Source organism: Varroa jacobsoni, unplaced genomic scaffold, assembly GCF_002532875.2.
Source record: "Varroa jacobsoni isolate VJ856 unplaced genomic scaffold, vjacob_1.0 scaffold_1327, whole genome shotgun sequence".
Classification (NCBI taxonomy): Eukaryota; Metazoa; Arthropoda; class Arachnida; order Mesostigmata; family Varroidae; genus Varroa; species Varroa jacobsoni.
The window spans coordinates 144,708-162,263 of record NW_019214229.1 but is presented as its reverse complement, the minus strand read 5'-3'; the positions used below and the strand labels follow the sequence as shown (position 1 = coordinate 162,263).

Below are 17,556 nucleotides of genomic sequence, written 5' to 3'. Positions count from 1 at the left end.
CAACAAATCTACCGTAATACAATAGATGGTCATATAGTCTTACATCTCAGAGACAATGTTATGCGTGCACACAGAGTGTCCGGGCTGCCTAAATAAATATATATATAACGTAAAGTTAAAATGATGCCTAATGTTCGTTCTTTTATACTTTCTTTCTTGTTTCAGACGTGATTATTTCCACATTGGGAGAAGGGACATTTGGGAAGGTTGTCGAGGTGTTGGATGAAGAAACGTACGTATGTCTGAATTGGCTGATCTAGTTATATTACCCTTATACTGCTGCAGATTCTAAAACTATTTCGGATCATTGTTGACAGTTGCTTACAGTTGAGATACTGTCCTCAACCTAACAGCCAAGTACGTATTTCATTGGTACAATCTATTATGATTGAAAAGGCCATCAGTTCCGTCTATTTTATATACTGTTGCGTATTGCATAATAGAGCTAGAGCGCAAACCAAAGTGAGTCGAATAGAGCTACTTATATCCTTCATACCGTGCTAAACCCAGTCATCAAATACCGGAAAAAGCGGTTTTCAAACATTCTGGCTCAAACGTCCGTTATAGAATTCCTGTTACAGTTTTTAGCGTTTATAGTTTTAGTTTTACAAACTATGAGCAAAAGAAAAAGATACGTTAAAACCGACAACTCGGACCTAGGTTTCATGTTTTTATTAGGTACAACAAAGTTCATCTTTGAAAATTAGGATATGGGATGAATATATTCCGGAATACCATACTATTCCGGGCTATCAATTACAGCTTTGAGGCATGCAAAGCTTTCACTGGCAGTGACACTTGAACCTAGGTAAAGTTCAGGCGATGGCCGGCTGGATGAATCGACAGAGAAGGCCATGTTTAGAAATCGGTAGAACAATTCGCATAAGAGAACAGAGAAATGCGCAACTTTTAACAAAAGATACGAAACAAGACGGGTCTCTCCACAGTGGGGAAGATACGTGCAGATATGAAGGAGTATTATTATCCGTAGAGCTTTCTGGATCTAGCGTTAAAGCAGCTTGTTTAAATGGATGTTCGCCTATAGCGTGTATTTACGCCCACGTTATCCCCAATAAGAAGTCATGATATCTATTTTCATGTCCATGATTCAAGTTACCACACCGTTTTTTTTTTTTTTTTTTTGCACTGAACATACCACATGTGTTGTTATTTATCGCTTAAAAATATTAAATATTTTGAACAAAATAAAACGTTAAATTCATCTCCGCTCTGGGCTGGGCATGAATAGAGTAAAGAAACCCACAGTGTATATATAACAGCACGAATAAAGCGTTGCAATGCGCTATCACTAATAACAGTGTTATAGAGGTTTGGACAGGAAACATCGAAAAGGTGATTGTTACCTTTGTGACTGGCCTTGACCTTAACATCGTTTCTTCGTCAGCTCTGGGTCGAAAGGCCGATCTCACGGTGGTTCCTATGAGCCCATGAAAGTTTTGGACACTCATCATCAGGATCCAATGAATGTCGCTGGGGTAGTGAAGTTGCAAATGGCTTAGAACAGCCTGAAACCATACTTCGTAATCGAGGATTTTTCTAAGAACTGAATTCTGAATAGCTCCTTTCTCCGGAAAAACGTTAACTTTGTAAATAACACACGGTTCTAAAATTCTGTAGCTTGACGTCCGCGTGTGCATTGCTATGCTCCTTTACTGATGTAAAACGCTGCCGCGCATTTTCAGTAAAGGCCTTTCACTTCGTTATAAATATACGCCGTTATAAATAACCCTACCCCAAGTAACGTTTATATAACTTCTTATAGCATTTTGGAGGCGGCGTCTGGCGGTATATTCGAAATTCTACTTACAAATTTAAAATTACTCGATTTTCGTCATAGCACGAAGGCTCCTCAACGGTTCTCGCTAGTGGTAGGAAAGCCTGGCCTGTCAGCCTGATTCAGGTAACTCTATTAAAGACATCCTTACAGCGTTTAACGCGGCCGGTTGGAGAGCATTCTCATGAATCGTTTCTTGAATGTATTTGGCCAGCAGGCCGGCTTATTTAGGACGGAATTGACGTTACTTATTATTCCAAAGCCGATCGACCTAGCGTTCATTCTGATCCAAAGAGGATCGCTTTTGCGAAGTACATAGAAATTGAAACGATGGCATATCAAATCGTTTTCTCTAGCAATTTCTAAGAGTAATTTCAACATTGTGTTAAGATAAAACAAAAAAAAAAAAATTGTTGAGATCGAGATTTTAAATGAAATTTAATTTTCGATAAAAATACCGAAACGTTTTTTCCACCGTGATTCTTCCGGTGCAAAGTCGAGCGATGTGAGCGATCTGCATCCAATTCCATTTCCCTGATTCGGTGAATCTATTAATTTACTTCAGTTACATGACTGTAATTACCCTATTATCCCGCTCGAGTGATAAGTCACGTCTAACATAATGTACGGTATCATTTCAATTGTATGCCCACTTTGTAGCACGTGAAGAAGTCAAAAAGTTTTCAATGTGGTCATTTTAATCCTCAAGCAATTCTCTAAGGGTAGACCAACTTTTCCAAATTGACATTACGCTTTATGGACAAAAACCTCCTACAGAAGATATCACTTATCGAGTGAGGAAGTACGAATTGTTCAGGTTTCGCTCATGACCAGAATTACTGAGAAAGTACCTTATCGAAGAAAGGTCTTGTATACATATAGGAGCTGATATGATTTGTACTTTAGCAATGTCCAACATTTTGGTTAAAGGAAAAAGAAAAATCAATATACGAATAAGCTGAAAAAGAGAGAAGAATTTCTATGGAAATTTTCCATATAGGCTGTTTACAGAAACTAAACAGTTGTTGAGCAAATTGCGTCTTCCATAGGTTAACATTGCACTCTGTGGGAAAGGTATTCATTCAGTTGATTTCAGCTTGCCATGACAACAACCAGGACGAGGCTCAGCCATCAATTGTCCAACACAACCACTTCGCAAAGTTAATTTGGGTTGCACAAGGACAGAGAGTTATTTCTACTAATGTACTTGATAGATCCGCGCGTTCATTTTGCCCTCAATTTGACCAATTTAATTCTTTGGTATTACATCAAGCCAATATCTTGAATTAGGTCAACTTATTAAAGTATAGGATATATCTAGGAATAGTTATCCCGTTGCAATTACTCTGCCAGTTACCCTTTTGTATTGATTTTATCAATTTGTTCTATTTTGTTATAAGAACTATAGACTTGTCTCGCTCGCAGTATGTCAGCTTTTGACTTATTTTTCCCACGGCTTTGTAGTATCCACTCTGTTTCCGCGTTGCACGTAAATGGAATCAATTGTTGGCAGATTTCGGAAGGACACACTCGAATCGAATGGCCTTCGGCTCAAGTCGGCTAAATTATTGAATCGGCTCTTTAGACATAAATAAGCCTTAAAGTTTTCTAAAAAAATGATCGAAATAAAGATTTTCTTAATTTGCGACACGTCAACGCGGCTTTAATCATTCTGTCTTTATAATGAGTAGTTATAAATAAATTAAGTGAAGATAAAATGAATATTTCATAGTAATTCTATGTGTTTTGGTTGATTTGTGTACTTTATTCTCGGCACGTTACCAACTCTAAATAATTTTTCATCTTCTATATTTTTTTAATGTTTTGGCATTTTGTTGTGAAAATGACTTACAATATTTTTTTTTTTTAGGAAAATCAACACTTCAGTAACTGTTTTAACTTTCCAATTGGTACTTAACAAAAAACGCCCAGTAAACCGTCCAGGGTTATTTTGGAACAGCTTTTCATTCACTTTTATACACGAAGGAAATAAATGCTACATTAGATTTTTTTTATATGTTTTACGCGGAAATATAAATTTCAGTTATGGAAGGATAATGGCTCAGTTTGTCGAGATTTATCGATTAGGCAAGCAGTACGTGACGTATAAAAGAATGTTTCCCATATTTTGGCACGTTTCCCAAAAAATATCTCCGAAAACAATTTGCAAAAACAGTGTTGTCAAATTTCTAATTGGTGTATATTAGAAATTCGCTCAGTAAACCGTCCAGAATTTTCTCGAGACAAATTTTTACCTTATTGCCATATTGTCTTAAGAAAGCAAATGTTGCATTCGATTTCTCACCATTTTTACGCCAGGGTATCCAGTTTAAGTATAGCCATCTAGCGTAGCATTTTATAGCACGGCTCGTCAATATTTATCGACTAATAGCAAAAAATACCCCTTCTACACAGATCTCCCTATAAATATCTCACCGCTGCTTTGTCAGAAAAAAAGTTTAAACTATTCTCATCAAAAGATAGTTCACATCAGCTTCTATAATTTACCTATAGATACGTGTAAAGGACTCAGAAGAAAAAAAAAATAAAAACATGAAAAGCAATTTTACAAACGGGTTCTATAGTTAAATAGGCACCTTTAATGAAAGATCTGATCCATGCTTTACCTAGCGAAACAAATGATAGTGAAACTTCTGACCTAGAGCTTCACAGTTATCCTGTTGCGGTTTGAGGTTGCAGTTACCCCGTTACAGTAGTTCTTCTGATTTAGTCAATCTGCCGATGACCGTTAGAGTTACCTGTTGTAGTCTCATTGAAATATTCCAACCGTCTTGTTGGTGTGTCGCAGTTTGATATAATGTTTGATTTGTGTTGCATTTAATATAAGCCATTGCTCTACTGTAGATTTAGGCTTTTATGTTCGGCGCAGCTTTCTTGAAACCCTGCTATATCATTTTGTTGTCTTATTGCAACTTTCCGGTTATCGTTATTTTATACCTTTGATCTAGTCAATTTCGTACTTGGGATAAGCGATCCGTTAATTTTGTGCAATCATTCACCGAAAAAAATGTATTCGCACACTGAGATGGTTCATTCATTATTAATTATCATTCGATGGTCGGGAGGGGTAGCTCCATGACTCTAGGCACGATGCTTCCCAAGTAAGAAGAGTCTGTTAACATATAGTCTGCATCCTGCAACCCGATGTTCACAGAGATAATAAAGGCCCCAAAAAGTTCCTACCTACTAACTCGCTACGGTAGGCAATAAAGATGCCAAAACAGAGTCAGTTTCTTCAAGCTATCAGGGCGTTGTGTGGAGAATAGATAAATTCCCCCGTAAAATAAGACCTGGCAGGCCACAACAAATACTGTTGAATAGCTAAGAAAACATTTTTATTAGTGAAGAGATTGCCTACTACTGAGGTACTCGCTGTAGGTTCATTTTTAACTCTTGCCTGTAAGTCTATCCGTTTGTAGTATCAGAAGTGCTGCGAGGAGGCCAGTTCAACGATGTGTTGCAAGCCTTCACTATAAAACCCTGCGAATTATGCTTCTGGTGGCGATGCTGCCTTTGCGGAACGCTTTCTCAGGGTTATTTATCCTCGAGCGGTGCTAAGAGCTACGAAAAGTTAACCGTGTTTGAACATGGGTTGTCTCAGAGGAAAAGGCTATCCGTGATTTGTCCTCGCATTGTGTGGGTAGTCATGACGAGGCATGGTTACATCGGAAATTGCCCGCGGCTAGGTTCTACGTCAGCGCCTTTCAAAAGAGCGACTCTTTGAATTGTATCGTTGTTATTTCGGTGGCAATGAGATGCTCATGCATGACTATCCTAGCTCCATTGCATGGTCTCGTAGGGTTGAGGGTCCTCATCAGGATGATCGGGGCGCTGTACCGATGTCGGGATTGTCAAGAAATTCAGTCGTGGAGTAAGTCGCGTCGGTATTTCCTAGGACTTGACTGGAGGCTTGGTAAACTGTAGTCTCTTGAGGAAATCGACTGACGTAAAAATTATCATTATTTTGGACTGCTAGATATTAATGTGCATGTTGTTGAAAATGTGTGAAATAAAGCGTAGAACGAAAGACGTAGGTAAATCACGTCGATGCTCTATGCCGTAGGAGTGCGCTGTATAACACTGTTGGCATGCAAAATAATGGTAATGCGAGCGGTTTTTGGGTACCTAGCAGAGGCTACAAGTATCCAACATCAGCTGCTGTAAGGCACAGGTTAGCGGCCGGGTAATGTATCGTGAAGGTCCCTTAGAGATGGGAGCATTTTTAATATATGCATTAGGGCCACAGTTGACAATAGTTAAGAGCTGCCGGAAGTGCTCAGGGTACACCGTCAAGGTTCTGTCGCACGTCACGGAGCGATCGCTCAACGGGCTTAAAGACTTTTGCATTGAATCTGGGGCACTCGTTCTTTACAATAAACGCCGTTTAGCTGAGGTGGTCAACTACTCCCGGGTCTTGCTAAGGCTGCGTACTGCGCTCTCGTCGACATGAAGGAGAATCTCGAAACGAGAGCGCGCAGTGCGGACACAAAGCATAAACATTGCAGCGATGTCTAAAGAGACAACTGCAAGCGTTACTTTTGCGCAAACGAAGTATGTTTATGAGGTAGGTTTTATGCGTACCTACTAGCGCGTTGAGAAAGGTCATTTTGCCAACATTTGCCTCTAAACAAGCGCAGAACCCAAATTGGACTTCTTTCTGGACGTTAGGAGTTTTTCGTGTGTTAGTTATATTTAAATTCCTTATTGATCTAAACGTTCACAACGTTCGTTTAGTTTTCTTATCGGTAAGGATAGTTGAAGTCGTGTGAATTCTTGGTGTATTCTGTCGACCTGGTTTGAAGAAATCCCAAATTGCCTATGGCACATGTATGGTATCGGCATGTGCCGTCATCTAGTTTCAGTGTTCGTCTTCTCGGAAGAGCATCTAGACTCCCTCGAGCATGGTAGCTTGACGTGCGTCGCATGCTTTCAATGCATCTACCGTTGTAGGCCAACGGAAGTGATAGAGCAGGAGGTTTAAGTAATAAATCTCGTCCCAACGGGCGTTAACTGTGCAGATGCAACCAAGGACATTTGCTAACAAGTATATTGGGAAGTGGGTGATCCAGGAACCCTGCCTCCGTTTCGCCACTGGTTATTTGTCGCGTAGAACTTAACACTACCCAACGTTGAGATACTTATCTCAATATAGGGTAATGTTTGAGCGAACGGATATTGTTCGCAAAGCGTCATCAATGTACTGAGCTTCGTAGGCAATCTCCGAAGCTCAAGGTTATGTGCTCTCGTGGAAAAACATTTGCTGCTTTTGCGGTGAGTGCAGATAAAGTTCCTCAATATAAGGGTGTCATCTGTGAAGCGGAAAATTTCTGTACCCGGAAGCGAAAGCCCCAGGTCCTGTCGGGCTGCGTGACAAGCTAACAGGGTCTGACGTATCGAACGTTATGATTCTTATCTATCTCTTCAACCTTAAAGATAGCTTTGCCCCTACCCTTTAGTTCGTACATTATAATATATTGAATCGACTTAACAGAAGAGCATATTTTGATGTTCAAACGGCAGTCGAAGGCTTCTAGAAGGTCGATGTTGTACGGAACCACCCACTGCGATGCGATGGTATGGTTAACATGTTTCCGGCCATTTTTATAGCTCACGAAGCCGTTCATGTTGCGGATCGATGTCTACTCGTCGGATGAACATTGTCGGCGTACAATGTGCGTTGTGTGTAGGGGTTGGCGTATCTCATTGGAAATCTCATTGTGAACTGATTGTGACAAATGCGCAAAACTGTGCACAGTTGTGCCTACTCAAACAAAAAAATAAGGGCGAGCGTTTTTTTCGTTGTCACTCTTATTTATTTCATGGAAATGAACAAACGCCTAAACGAATTCTTGGAGTCACTTCTCTTAGGTATAAGATCACACATTTGCCCCCTCTAAGAACCTAAGCAAGGGGTCTTACCAGATTTATCTGGGTCTTCTCCAACAAGTCTATGAAATGGCACAGAAACGACTCAACCAACTATTAAACTTAAATCGTTTTTCTCCCTAATACCTAATTTTCCTATTATTATTATTAACTGCTAGCAATCAGTTTTGCCCACGCTGAAACTGGAATCAGCGCGGTATATACTTTTTACTTCTGGTTGTTATGGCAGTACATTCAAAGAGATACACATTTCTCACCCCTCTAACTATGTATGTATGGTTCGCCCTTAGCAGCAAGCTTTCACGTTCGTCAGCGTCGTTGCTTTAGCCGATCTGATGTCGTATTCAGAAATTATAGGAGACTAACATTACACTTCAAAGCAAATGCAAAATTTTCCCTATAGCGCAGCAATATTTGGCCAGTCAGCTCCATCTTCTACTGCGCTTCTTCCAGGGCGAACCTATATTACCTGCAAAAAATCAATCCGATCCGTTTGCCCATATGTTTCAAGACTGTTACTAGGGCGGGGTAAATCGCGTATTTTTGGCAAACGTTTCAGCAATATGAATTCTGAAAAGATTACTCGGAGAGTTCAAAGGAACTGGTTCGATTATTGATGTCCAACCATCGACACGTGTTTGCCTAGGTCATTCAACAGAGAAAATTACAGCTGTTCATTATACAGAAGCCGCAAATCCTGGAACATCCATTCAGTATCGTTCTCAAACATGCAACGCTTCAACACGCTCAAAGAAAAACAAATGATTTAGGTCCTTAGGCTTACAAAATCCAGCTCACCTGACAGACAAATCATGCGCAGCAAAAACAGATCATCAGTTGAGCAATTAATCAACGACGGCTAAACAATGAGACCTCCAGCAAAATTGTACTCGCCTATGAGGCCCATAATCATCTCCATGATCTCGTAAACATTTAAAATTATGACGCTTGCTATGAAGAAAACCTACTTGTCTTTTACGAGATGAAAACGTCACTGTTTTGTACGGATTTTAAGCTATGGGCATTACTAGACCATTTGTTCTATAAAAACCCTGCCGGAAATGTAAAAAAAGTCAGGACGCGGCAATTTAGTTTTTGTGCCAAAAGTGGGTAGTATGGATCTCAAAGACACGTACCTCCGACAGAATGATTCCACTTGTCATATATCATAAAAAGCATTAAATATTATTGCACAATACATTCCCTGGCCATATGATCTCCTTTTAAGACTGCTAGAATTAGCCGTCTTTATCGTACAGCTCGATGTTTTCAAACTTCTTGGGTTTTTCAAGAGATTACGTCGCCCTTAAACTTCGACGGAAAAGACCAGCTGCCACAATTATGCCAAACCATCACTGATAATTTATGTCCTTGCGTCTATTTACAGTGTACCGTATCGGAAAGTAATAATACTTTGTTGATTACTCGGTCACAGTGTTTTTATGTATGTCAATGTTTCGTTTTTTAGCCAGAGCTTTTACTGCCCAAACCACTACGCTAACTATTTTAACAATAACTTAAACAATATAATTTATGAGCAAGTGCAACAATAATAACTATTATTATTATTATTATTATTAATAGAACTTCTACTGATGTCGTTTATGTGTGTTTCTTGTTTTTTCATGCCTATTATGCACCTGATATGACTCATACAAAACAATGCTTTACCATAAATTGCCGCTATCCACCAGTGACCAGAAGTTAGCACTAAAGGTAATCAAGAACGTAGACAAGTATCGTGAGGCAGCCAAGTTAGAAATAAACGTGTTGGAAAAATTGCGCCAAGGTAGAGAGCCAGCCCTCCAAACTCTCTGCGTACGGATGCTTGACTGGTTCGACTACTTCGGTCATATGTGTATATTATTTGAAATGCTGGGGATATCCGTCTTCGACTTTCTTGTAAGTACGATTTCAGTAACGCTAGGTTAAATGAGAGTAGTTACGACTAAACTAATAGAATCAACAACACATTTTTTTAGAAACGTATCCATCAGCTGTTAATCAATAAGTTATTAAGTTATTCAACTGAATGTGATTGTTTCAGAAAGAAAATCATTACCAGCCCTACCCCTTAGATCAAGTCCGACACATTGGATATCAGCTCATACTTTCCGTAATGCGTGAGTAGAATATCGTCATAATTGCAATTCACAATAAATATTTTAACTATTTTTTAGTAAATAACCCAGTTCACGAACCCGGTTGGAGACTTTACGGATATTTCTCTGCTGTGATTCTAAAAGGCATTTCTTGCTTTTTAGTTATCGTTCTGTAACTCTGCTTTGTGGGCATCCCAAAGGTAATGAGGTTCCTCTAAGTTAGAGAAATCCGATCGAGCACCATGAGAATTACTCTGATGGTTCCTATGCCACTGTGGAAAACCGGATGGTCAAGGTACACGGTAACACGCAACAATTACTGTCCTATGAGAAATATGAACTTATGTTTTCTATGTGCCCTGTCACTTTCTACTGTTCCGTTATCGTTAAGATGTTGTCTTAAAAAGAAGCGAGGAGGTTATGCTAGTAGTAGCTAAATCAAAGGCGTGCGGTTAAAAGGTCGTCCTTTCTTAGAGAGAGAAAGTTAACTACTTCCTTATTGCATGCAGACATACATACACACTATTTCCTTGTGTTTACTGCAGTTCGAATGATTTCTCCGTCACCTTCGTGAGTCCCTCTATTCGACGGACGATGTTCGTTTTGATGATTATGAAAAACTGGACATTAAAAACGATGCTAGCGTTTCATTTTTGTTATCTAGTTCGGTCACTTGGTCGTTGTGGCAGGAAAAGAGCTATCTGGTACTTAAAAAGTTTTGGCGAATTTGACCGTCTGGCCGCTGTGGTGAATAGCAGTGCCATCTGATACATGAAAGCTTTGGCCGTCTGGCTGTTGTGACAGGAAATGCTTCCATCTAGTACCTGAAAGATACTGCTAAGGCTGCTAAAGCCTGATTTCCAGTGGGGAGCCAAACAAAAGTAGCAGGATATAAGAAATCTCTAAAAGCCAACAATATTCTGGGGGGGCTGCGAGTTATGAGTATTAGTACACCAAGGAGAAAGAGTTTACAAATGAAAGCTGAGCATCCCAAATCGATACGAACGAAGCTCGTCGAGTAAGGTCCAAGCAGATGTTGAAACAATGTTCGTGGTAGTACTCATAGAACCGTAGAAGCAAAAGGTCCAAGAGCCACGAATTGGCTCAAGCTAATTTCAGGCCTGTGTCCTTAATTAGACGTAGCATGTAAGGCAGCGCTGAGAGCTGTGATATTAGCTACCAATATCGATCTATGTCATCGTTGTGCTCGCTGCCCACAGATAGCAAGTGGTTTTGTCAAGTCACCTATCCTACAATTGGTGGTCAATACACTCGGGGTCACTAATGCACGGAATGTAGAATTTTTCAAAATCGTAATCGACTTTGCAAATATTATTTACAATTTTAAAATAATTTTTGCTTTTTTTTTAACCGTTTTTAAAAAACAAGTTCGTTTATAAAACTCTAATTGGAATATGAAATATTATATTTCCTATATTTACATAGCTAGATAAATAATGATGTACTTGATAGCTAAATTTTCATATAACGGTTGTAAGCGGCAATTGTTTTGACGCCACTAATGCGAGGTTTATGTATGCGAGGTATTTCAGAACTATGTGTTGACCATAACATATATCAGAACGAGCAGTAGACGTAATGTAACTCTTCGAGCCGTCTTCCAAATTAAGAACATTATAGTAGAACTTACTTGCTTTCAATACCCCTACATACAGGGTTTCTTATTGATATTGCTTTTTCTTTCGCTGTAGCGTATATTCCTAAAATGTTTTGCTATACCTAGTATTCCAGTCACACGAAGCTATTCCCAAAAATTGCACGCACACTTCATACAAAACCCTTTCGGTGACACTGTCCCATGGCTGCTGAAAGTATCGAAGAATTACTTTCCTGTATTGAGCCGATCTGATTGACTTTTTTGTCTGTTGGTCGATAATTTTACCAGCACTATTTTGGGCCTCGATCCGCCGGCGTCAATAAAAATAGGCCCTTCAATTTTTTGCTCATACGTTTTCACTGCCGAACGTCGGCCTCGCGCGTATTGCGGTGAGTCATTCGAATATAAAAGTTGTTAGCAACGAAAATCTGTTGGCCTGATTTCAGCCCACGTTTTTTTTGTACAATTAGCACTTTCTTACCCTTTAATTCACGATTAGGTTACACAAGCTCAAAGCGGAGCCTTGAAAATAATAGTGTGTCGTGTTCTGTCTAATCCTTATAGTGAAAAGATTCTCATGCACGAGTTTTAAGATTAAAATAAACTTTATGCAAAAATATAAGCCTTAAGGCCACTGAGTTCTAATTTGAAGAGACTGAGATCAACCAGGAATTTTCCGAGTCTCATGCAATATACAACTATTAACTAACTAGCCTAACATAGCGACAACAACAACAGCAGGGCAATCTTAAACAATCTGGGCAAAATAGTTTTTGATTTTCGATGCAACAAGTATGTCGTGAAGAGTTTCACAGGTAGCTATTCAGTTGATTCAGCTAACAACGCTGTACGGTCATGCTAAAGAAGACACCTGAAAGGCTAACGGCGTTGATGAAGACCTGATGTTGTTTCGTTTGTGATAGACGTATACATTGATTTGTGCAAGTCAGGCCTTTGTAACTGTGAAACGCGGAGAATGTCAGACTCACTTTGATGCACGAATCGACGGATAGATATTTGTCTAATTGGCACAGTATTGCGCCATTAATACACATGTACATGAGTTAATGTTTCACCTAAAATTACAAGCGCATACGTAATAATGGGTTTAAGAAGGGACCTATAAAATACATGTTGGGCAAATTTCTAGTCCGAAAACTAGAGAGTATAGCAATGTCGCCATTGCGCTTTAGCCCAATTTAAGAAAATGACTAACCCAGTGTATTCGATGTCCAAACCTTAAGTGAGAATAATTTCGCAATGAACTTAAATGAGTGTGCGTTACTATAACATTGGAGAGTTTCAAAGACGACGTATTTCTTAAAGTATGAGACAAAAAAGCGTACCACATCAATCATAGCGCGTTGTCTTCTAGCCCATATGTCTTATCAATTTCCTATCGCGATAATGTGAAGCTCTGTACCTTGAAAGTTTACGAAATGCCCGTATTTTGCACATGTAGCATAGCTGACAATAAGACTTATCGTGTCGCCCTGTTTTTAGCCACTAATATGCTAATTTGGTGAGAAAACAATTTCAACCTCAGTTAGTTTGAGGACACACAGTTGCGGCGAGAGGATCGTATATTAAATACGTAGGACGTTTTTAAAAATCGAACGAAACAAAGCATGTACAGGTTCAACAATTAATGCCTTCCAGAGGTTGAGGGACCTTATACTTTTGAGAAAAAATATGCTTGATAAGAACTACATATAATACTACAGAACTTTAAACATAAAGGTTTTCTGAAATTGGTCAGGAGAAGCGTTGTAGCCAGTTGTACCAATGCCGATAACGATACAGCAGGTGGGTAGAATGTTTCGATAACTAGAAAAACTTAATGTCACAGATAAGTTTCTAATACTTTTAATAAAACAACTCACGCAGTGTGGCATAACAATGAACATCATCCGAGTCGCACCTATCTGCACGGCAGAAATTATTTTGTATGGAGGTATGACATGAAAGGTTTTTTGGTCTCTCATTCTTGGTCTCGTATTATATTGTGTATCCGTTTAATATTCAGTCAATTAGTTTTGTGACATCGGGAAAACTGTTTTGTAGAGCTCAAAGTGAGCATGATAGAAACGGGATTACAAAAGTGCATGAATTCTGCTAATGTGTAGAGGTTAAAACGATGCTAACAAAAGAAATGCGAGCAGTGGGAAGTAGGCGCTGAAGACTGGAAGGTCGTCCCCTTGAGAAGCCTCATGTTCAACATTCAACAGCACGACATACAGGTCTTCCTAAGCACATATCTCTTTTTGAAACATGAAATTCCTAAAGCTTCGAAAAGGACCCATTATCTATCCCTAAATGTTTGCGTTTTTCACTTTGAAACGAAGGTCCCCTCTTTGGCCTGCGATATAGTATCAGTGAAATCCATTTTGCTTGAAAGAACTTACCAAGTTGATACGTATGTTGTAAAATCCAGGACGAAGTGCGATCCGTTGGAATGGATGTCTTCTAGGTAGACATTTTTTAATCATTCTATAGGATGACACGTTTTATCCCTCTAGGTCTTCATCAAATAGGAATAAAAGCAAGCTTTCTTCTTGGAGACTAATGTCGCCAATGGGCGTTGTGTTATATGTATGTATATGAAACAGTTATCAACTGAATCGAGACAAATCATCAGAAGGCTGCTCGTTCTGCTAAAATAATTTTTGGTCTCGTTTTTTTGGGTAAGAAAAATCGCGAAGGTTCTATTATAGACAATTTAGTGACGTTTGAGAGGAATATAGGCGTAGTCCGACACAACAAAATAGCACTGCATGAGCTAACTCTATTAAATCGTAGCTCTTAATATCGAGTGTTTCGTATAGCCTTGTGCCAGTTTGCCTTGCGCAAGTATCGACGACGTTCTACAGATGTAATACTTATGTTTAATCTAGTGATGGAGCGATATTTGGCTTGTGTAAATGTATGTTCTAACAGGGAGCGATTAGATTTTTCCTAGTTTCAGCCCCGTGTTCAAAATAGGCACGAAATACCGTCCGACGAGTTGGCCAGTTGTGTTACAAGTTTAGCATTACCGTCTACGAAAGCTCCTACTTACATTTTGTAAAATTAAAAAAACAGTATTGCAAAAACTCCATCGTGAAAAAAAAAACAGGCCTGAAAGCGCGATTCTAAATTTTCTCACTCTCTAGTTAGCCACGATCATTACTAATTTGGACCAAATAGTGCGCAAGTTTAGAACCCTAGCTGTGTACAAAAGTTTCTGTGAAAACCTATATTAGGCCAGGTAAGGGTTATAGGCTAGCGTCTTTGTTTTGAACGAAACAAGAAAACTGTAGCTCTGGCCAATACCATATCATTGATTAGTCAATTTCGTCACAATGTGTCCGCATATAGCGCTTATGGGCGACTATAATTTACGATCGGAACATTTGCTATTACGTTTTTTTTCTGGATTAATAAAGAATGTTGTCAATTCACCGATTTCAATCTAAAGCTGAAAAGCTCGTAGGGGTTGAGCTCCTTAATGGGACCAATGACATCTAGCGACAACCAACTTAAACGAAACCAAAGGCTGAAAAAAAAAGCCGCGATAAGGTTTTCGTCTGAATACCGGACGCTATGGAAGCATGTATTTAGGAATCTCTTAGACACCTACGAAACTTATCTTTCCAATAGCCCAATAGAGAGAACATAGATTTGCCGATAAACGGTAGCTTCGTCCGCCTAAAAAAACCGTACTATTAAAAACGCATTTAGGGACGCTCCATTTTATGTCCAAAAAATTTAACAGCAGTACCCTAATTACTTAACTTGAACGCACTAATCGACCACACTTGTTTGAACATTACAAACTAAAAAAATCACATGCGTGGATCGTTATTAAGGCGAAAACTCTAAGCGTCATAATTAGCTGAAAAAAACGTACATTGGCGCTAACTGTTGGGTCGGCACTGAACAAACGCGCCAGCGGCACCACATCCGCCGTCGATAGTCACAGTGAAATTGTACCGTTTCGATTCAATTGCAGTGCGGTTTGCTAAGACGGTGGCGGATTGAGCCATTAAGAGGTTACTCTGAACGCTTCGAACGAATCAAGATTTCATTTGCCAGAACATTTCGTGGGGGTAGGTTGAGTGGGAATCGAAAGGCTTACCCTGGGATATGTCCAGGAATAACCTCGAAATTGATCCAACGGCTTTGATTTTTGACGCGTTGACTTCGGCCAATGACAAAGCTTTCTCGCGAACGGCTCATTTTCATTCTTAGAAAATTCAAAAACGCCTACTCTGAATGGTAAGTTAAACAATATGCTTCAGTGGGCAGTGCTACCGACTTCAATCGATCAGTATAAAAGGTCGAGGCGTATTGAACGGATTGAATGTGCGGATGCACGGTACACTTCGCTATGGCTCACTCACTGGCGGCTGCGCGTTGTTCGACAAGGAATATAGATTCGAAAGAAGACATTTTCAAGAACAACGCTTGAATGAGAAACCTATTAGAGAATATTTGAAGGACACTTCTGGGACAGCATCGACGGCTGCGAATTACGGAGGGCAAGAGTCAACAGTCGGCAACTCGATTCGACTGGGATATGCGTGTACGGTATGTAATATATAGATCTGTTCCAGTGTCGAAGAGACTGCAAATCGCCCCGAAGAGTGTGTCTAACGGAAAGACTTTGTCAGTATCAATTCGTATATATAAAAATAATTTTCTCGATAGCAATTAAAAAAATGTTCCCAAAAATTTGTGCGATGTGTGTGGCATGGGAGCGCCACCACATTGTGGCTGTTCCGAAGGATCAGGCAAGCGCTTTTGCTTATGTTTAGACCGTTTTTGCTACTAAGGAAGCGCGCAGGATGGCAGAATTACTAAGCAATTATGAACTTAGACATTCGAATGCGCAAGCCTCTCACTTTGAGAAGCAACGATCACTCGGTTTCGTCTTATTGTTTTTTTTCGAACATTTTCGATTTTCTCGGAACAAACAAATACAAAATGTTACTCTTCATATCGGACTACCTTGAAATTTGTTCGACAAAGCGTTGCCTATTCCAAGTGAGCTAACCTAAACACATCTTATCAGTTAAACTGGAAAATCTATGATCTCTAGAAGGAAATAGATAGTGGGATACCCCAGTCTAATTTTTTGACTTAGGTTGAAAAGTCCGATATCGCTGTTAGTTACTCCTTTGAACGGCTGTTTCCCCACAGTGAAGCCAAGTGTGCTGGATCCCAGCGCGACGCGAAATGTGCCTATGCCCAGATTCGAACCCACACCAAAACGTGTTTCTAAGATCAGCAGGCAAATATGTTACCCATCAAGCTATGACGGGAATGTGGTGATCCACCAGCTGCTATTCATCATCATCAGAAAAGTCTTATAGCAACGAGAACTTACCCTAAGAAAAGCGGGTGAAAACCACTGTTGGATATTTCTTTGCTTAATCCAAAGAGTTATTGAATCACGGCGATGAGATCTAATGTCACTAAATTGCTGGACTATGTGTTTTTGATTGCCGTACGTACATTGTTTCGTATTATATAGCATCAGATGTCCTTGATGTCCACTGCAAACACAACAATTACGTTATGTCTGAGCCTAGTCGACACTGCCATTGAATGCCCTCTATGCCCTGAATGCTAGAGATTCACTTATATCTCATCTGCGGTGACCGCATACTCCACACGGTTTTTCTGTTGAGTCAAGTTCCGCAAATCGCCCACAGGGCTCGCTACATCCGTTTCATCTGCTATTTCCTCTGCTAACGGCGCATAATTAAAAAAACTGTTCAATTTCAAAATTCGCTTGTTATAGCCTAACATTGTGTTCGCAGTCACATTTGTTTATTTTTCAACCGATTTATTCTGTAAGTTTTCAGGTTTGGTGTTAAAATACTAAATTCAGCTATATCTTGAAACATTCTTTACTGACCAAGGCGGTTACAACTTTCACTTGCTAGGAATCTATCTAAACGGTGTCTGGACAAAAGAACCTCCCATTCAGGCTTTTTTTGCAGGTTTCGTAATCATTGTCTTGTGCGCCTTGGCATTGTTATAAAGCAATGTAAATTTGCATCGTGTATCGAGTCCCTTTTATTAGATAGCCTCATTTACTCGAAATTATTGAGCGATATACAGATCCGTGTTGATTATCTTCTTAGACA

The 17,556-nt window shown here is 39.6% G+C and overlaps 1 protein-coding gene across 3 annotated transcripts in view; it reads left to right on the top strand.

The window, feature by feature from the left end:
• LOC111268875 (uncharacterized) overlaps positions 1-17,556 on the top strand; it is a 56,855-nt gene that overhangs the window by 20,550 nt on the left and 18,749 nt on the right. For all 3 annotated transcript variants that reach the window (XM_022848090.2, XM_022848086.2, XM_022848089.2), the window contains 3 exons: positions 166-232; positions 9,397-9,604; positions 9,750-9,825. In XM_022848090.2, the coding sequence (XP_022703825.1) occupies positions 166-232; positions 9,397-9,604; positions 9,750-9,825 (351 nt within the window). The remainder of the gene's footprint in view (positions 1-165; positions 233-9,396; positions 9,605-9,749; positions 9,826-17,556) is intronic.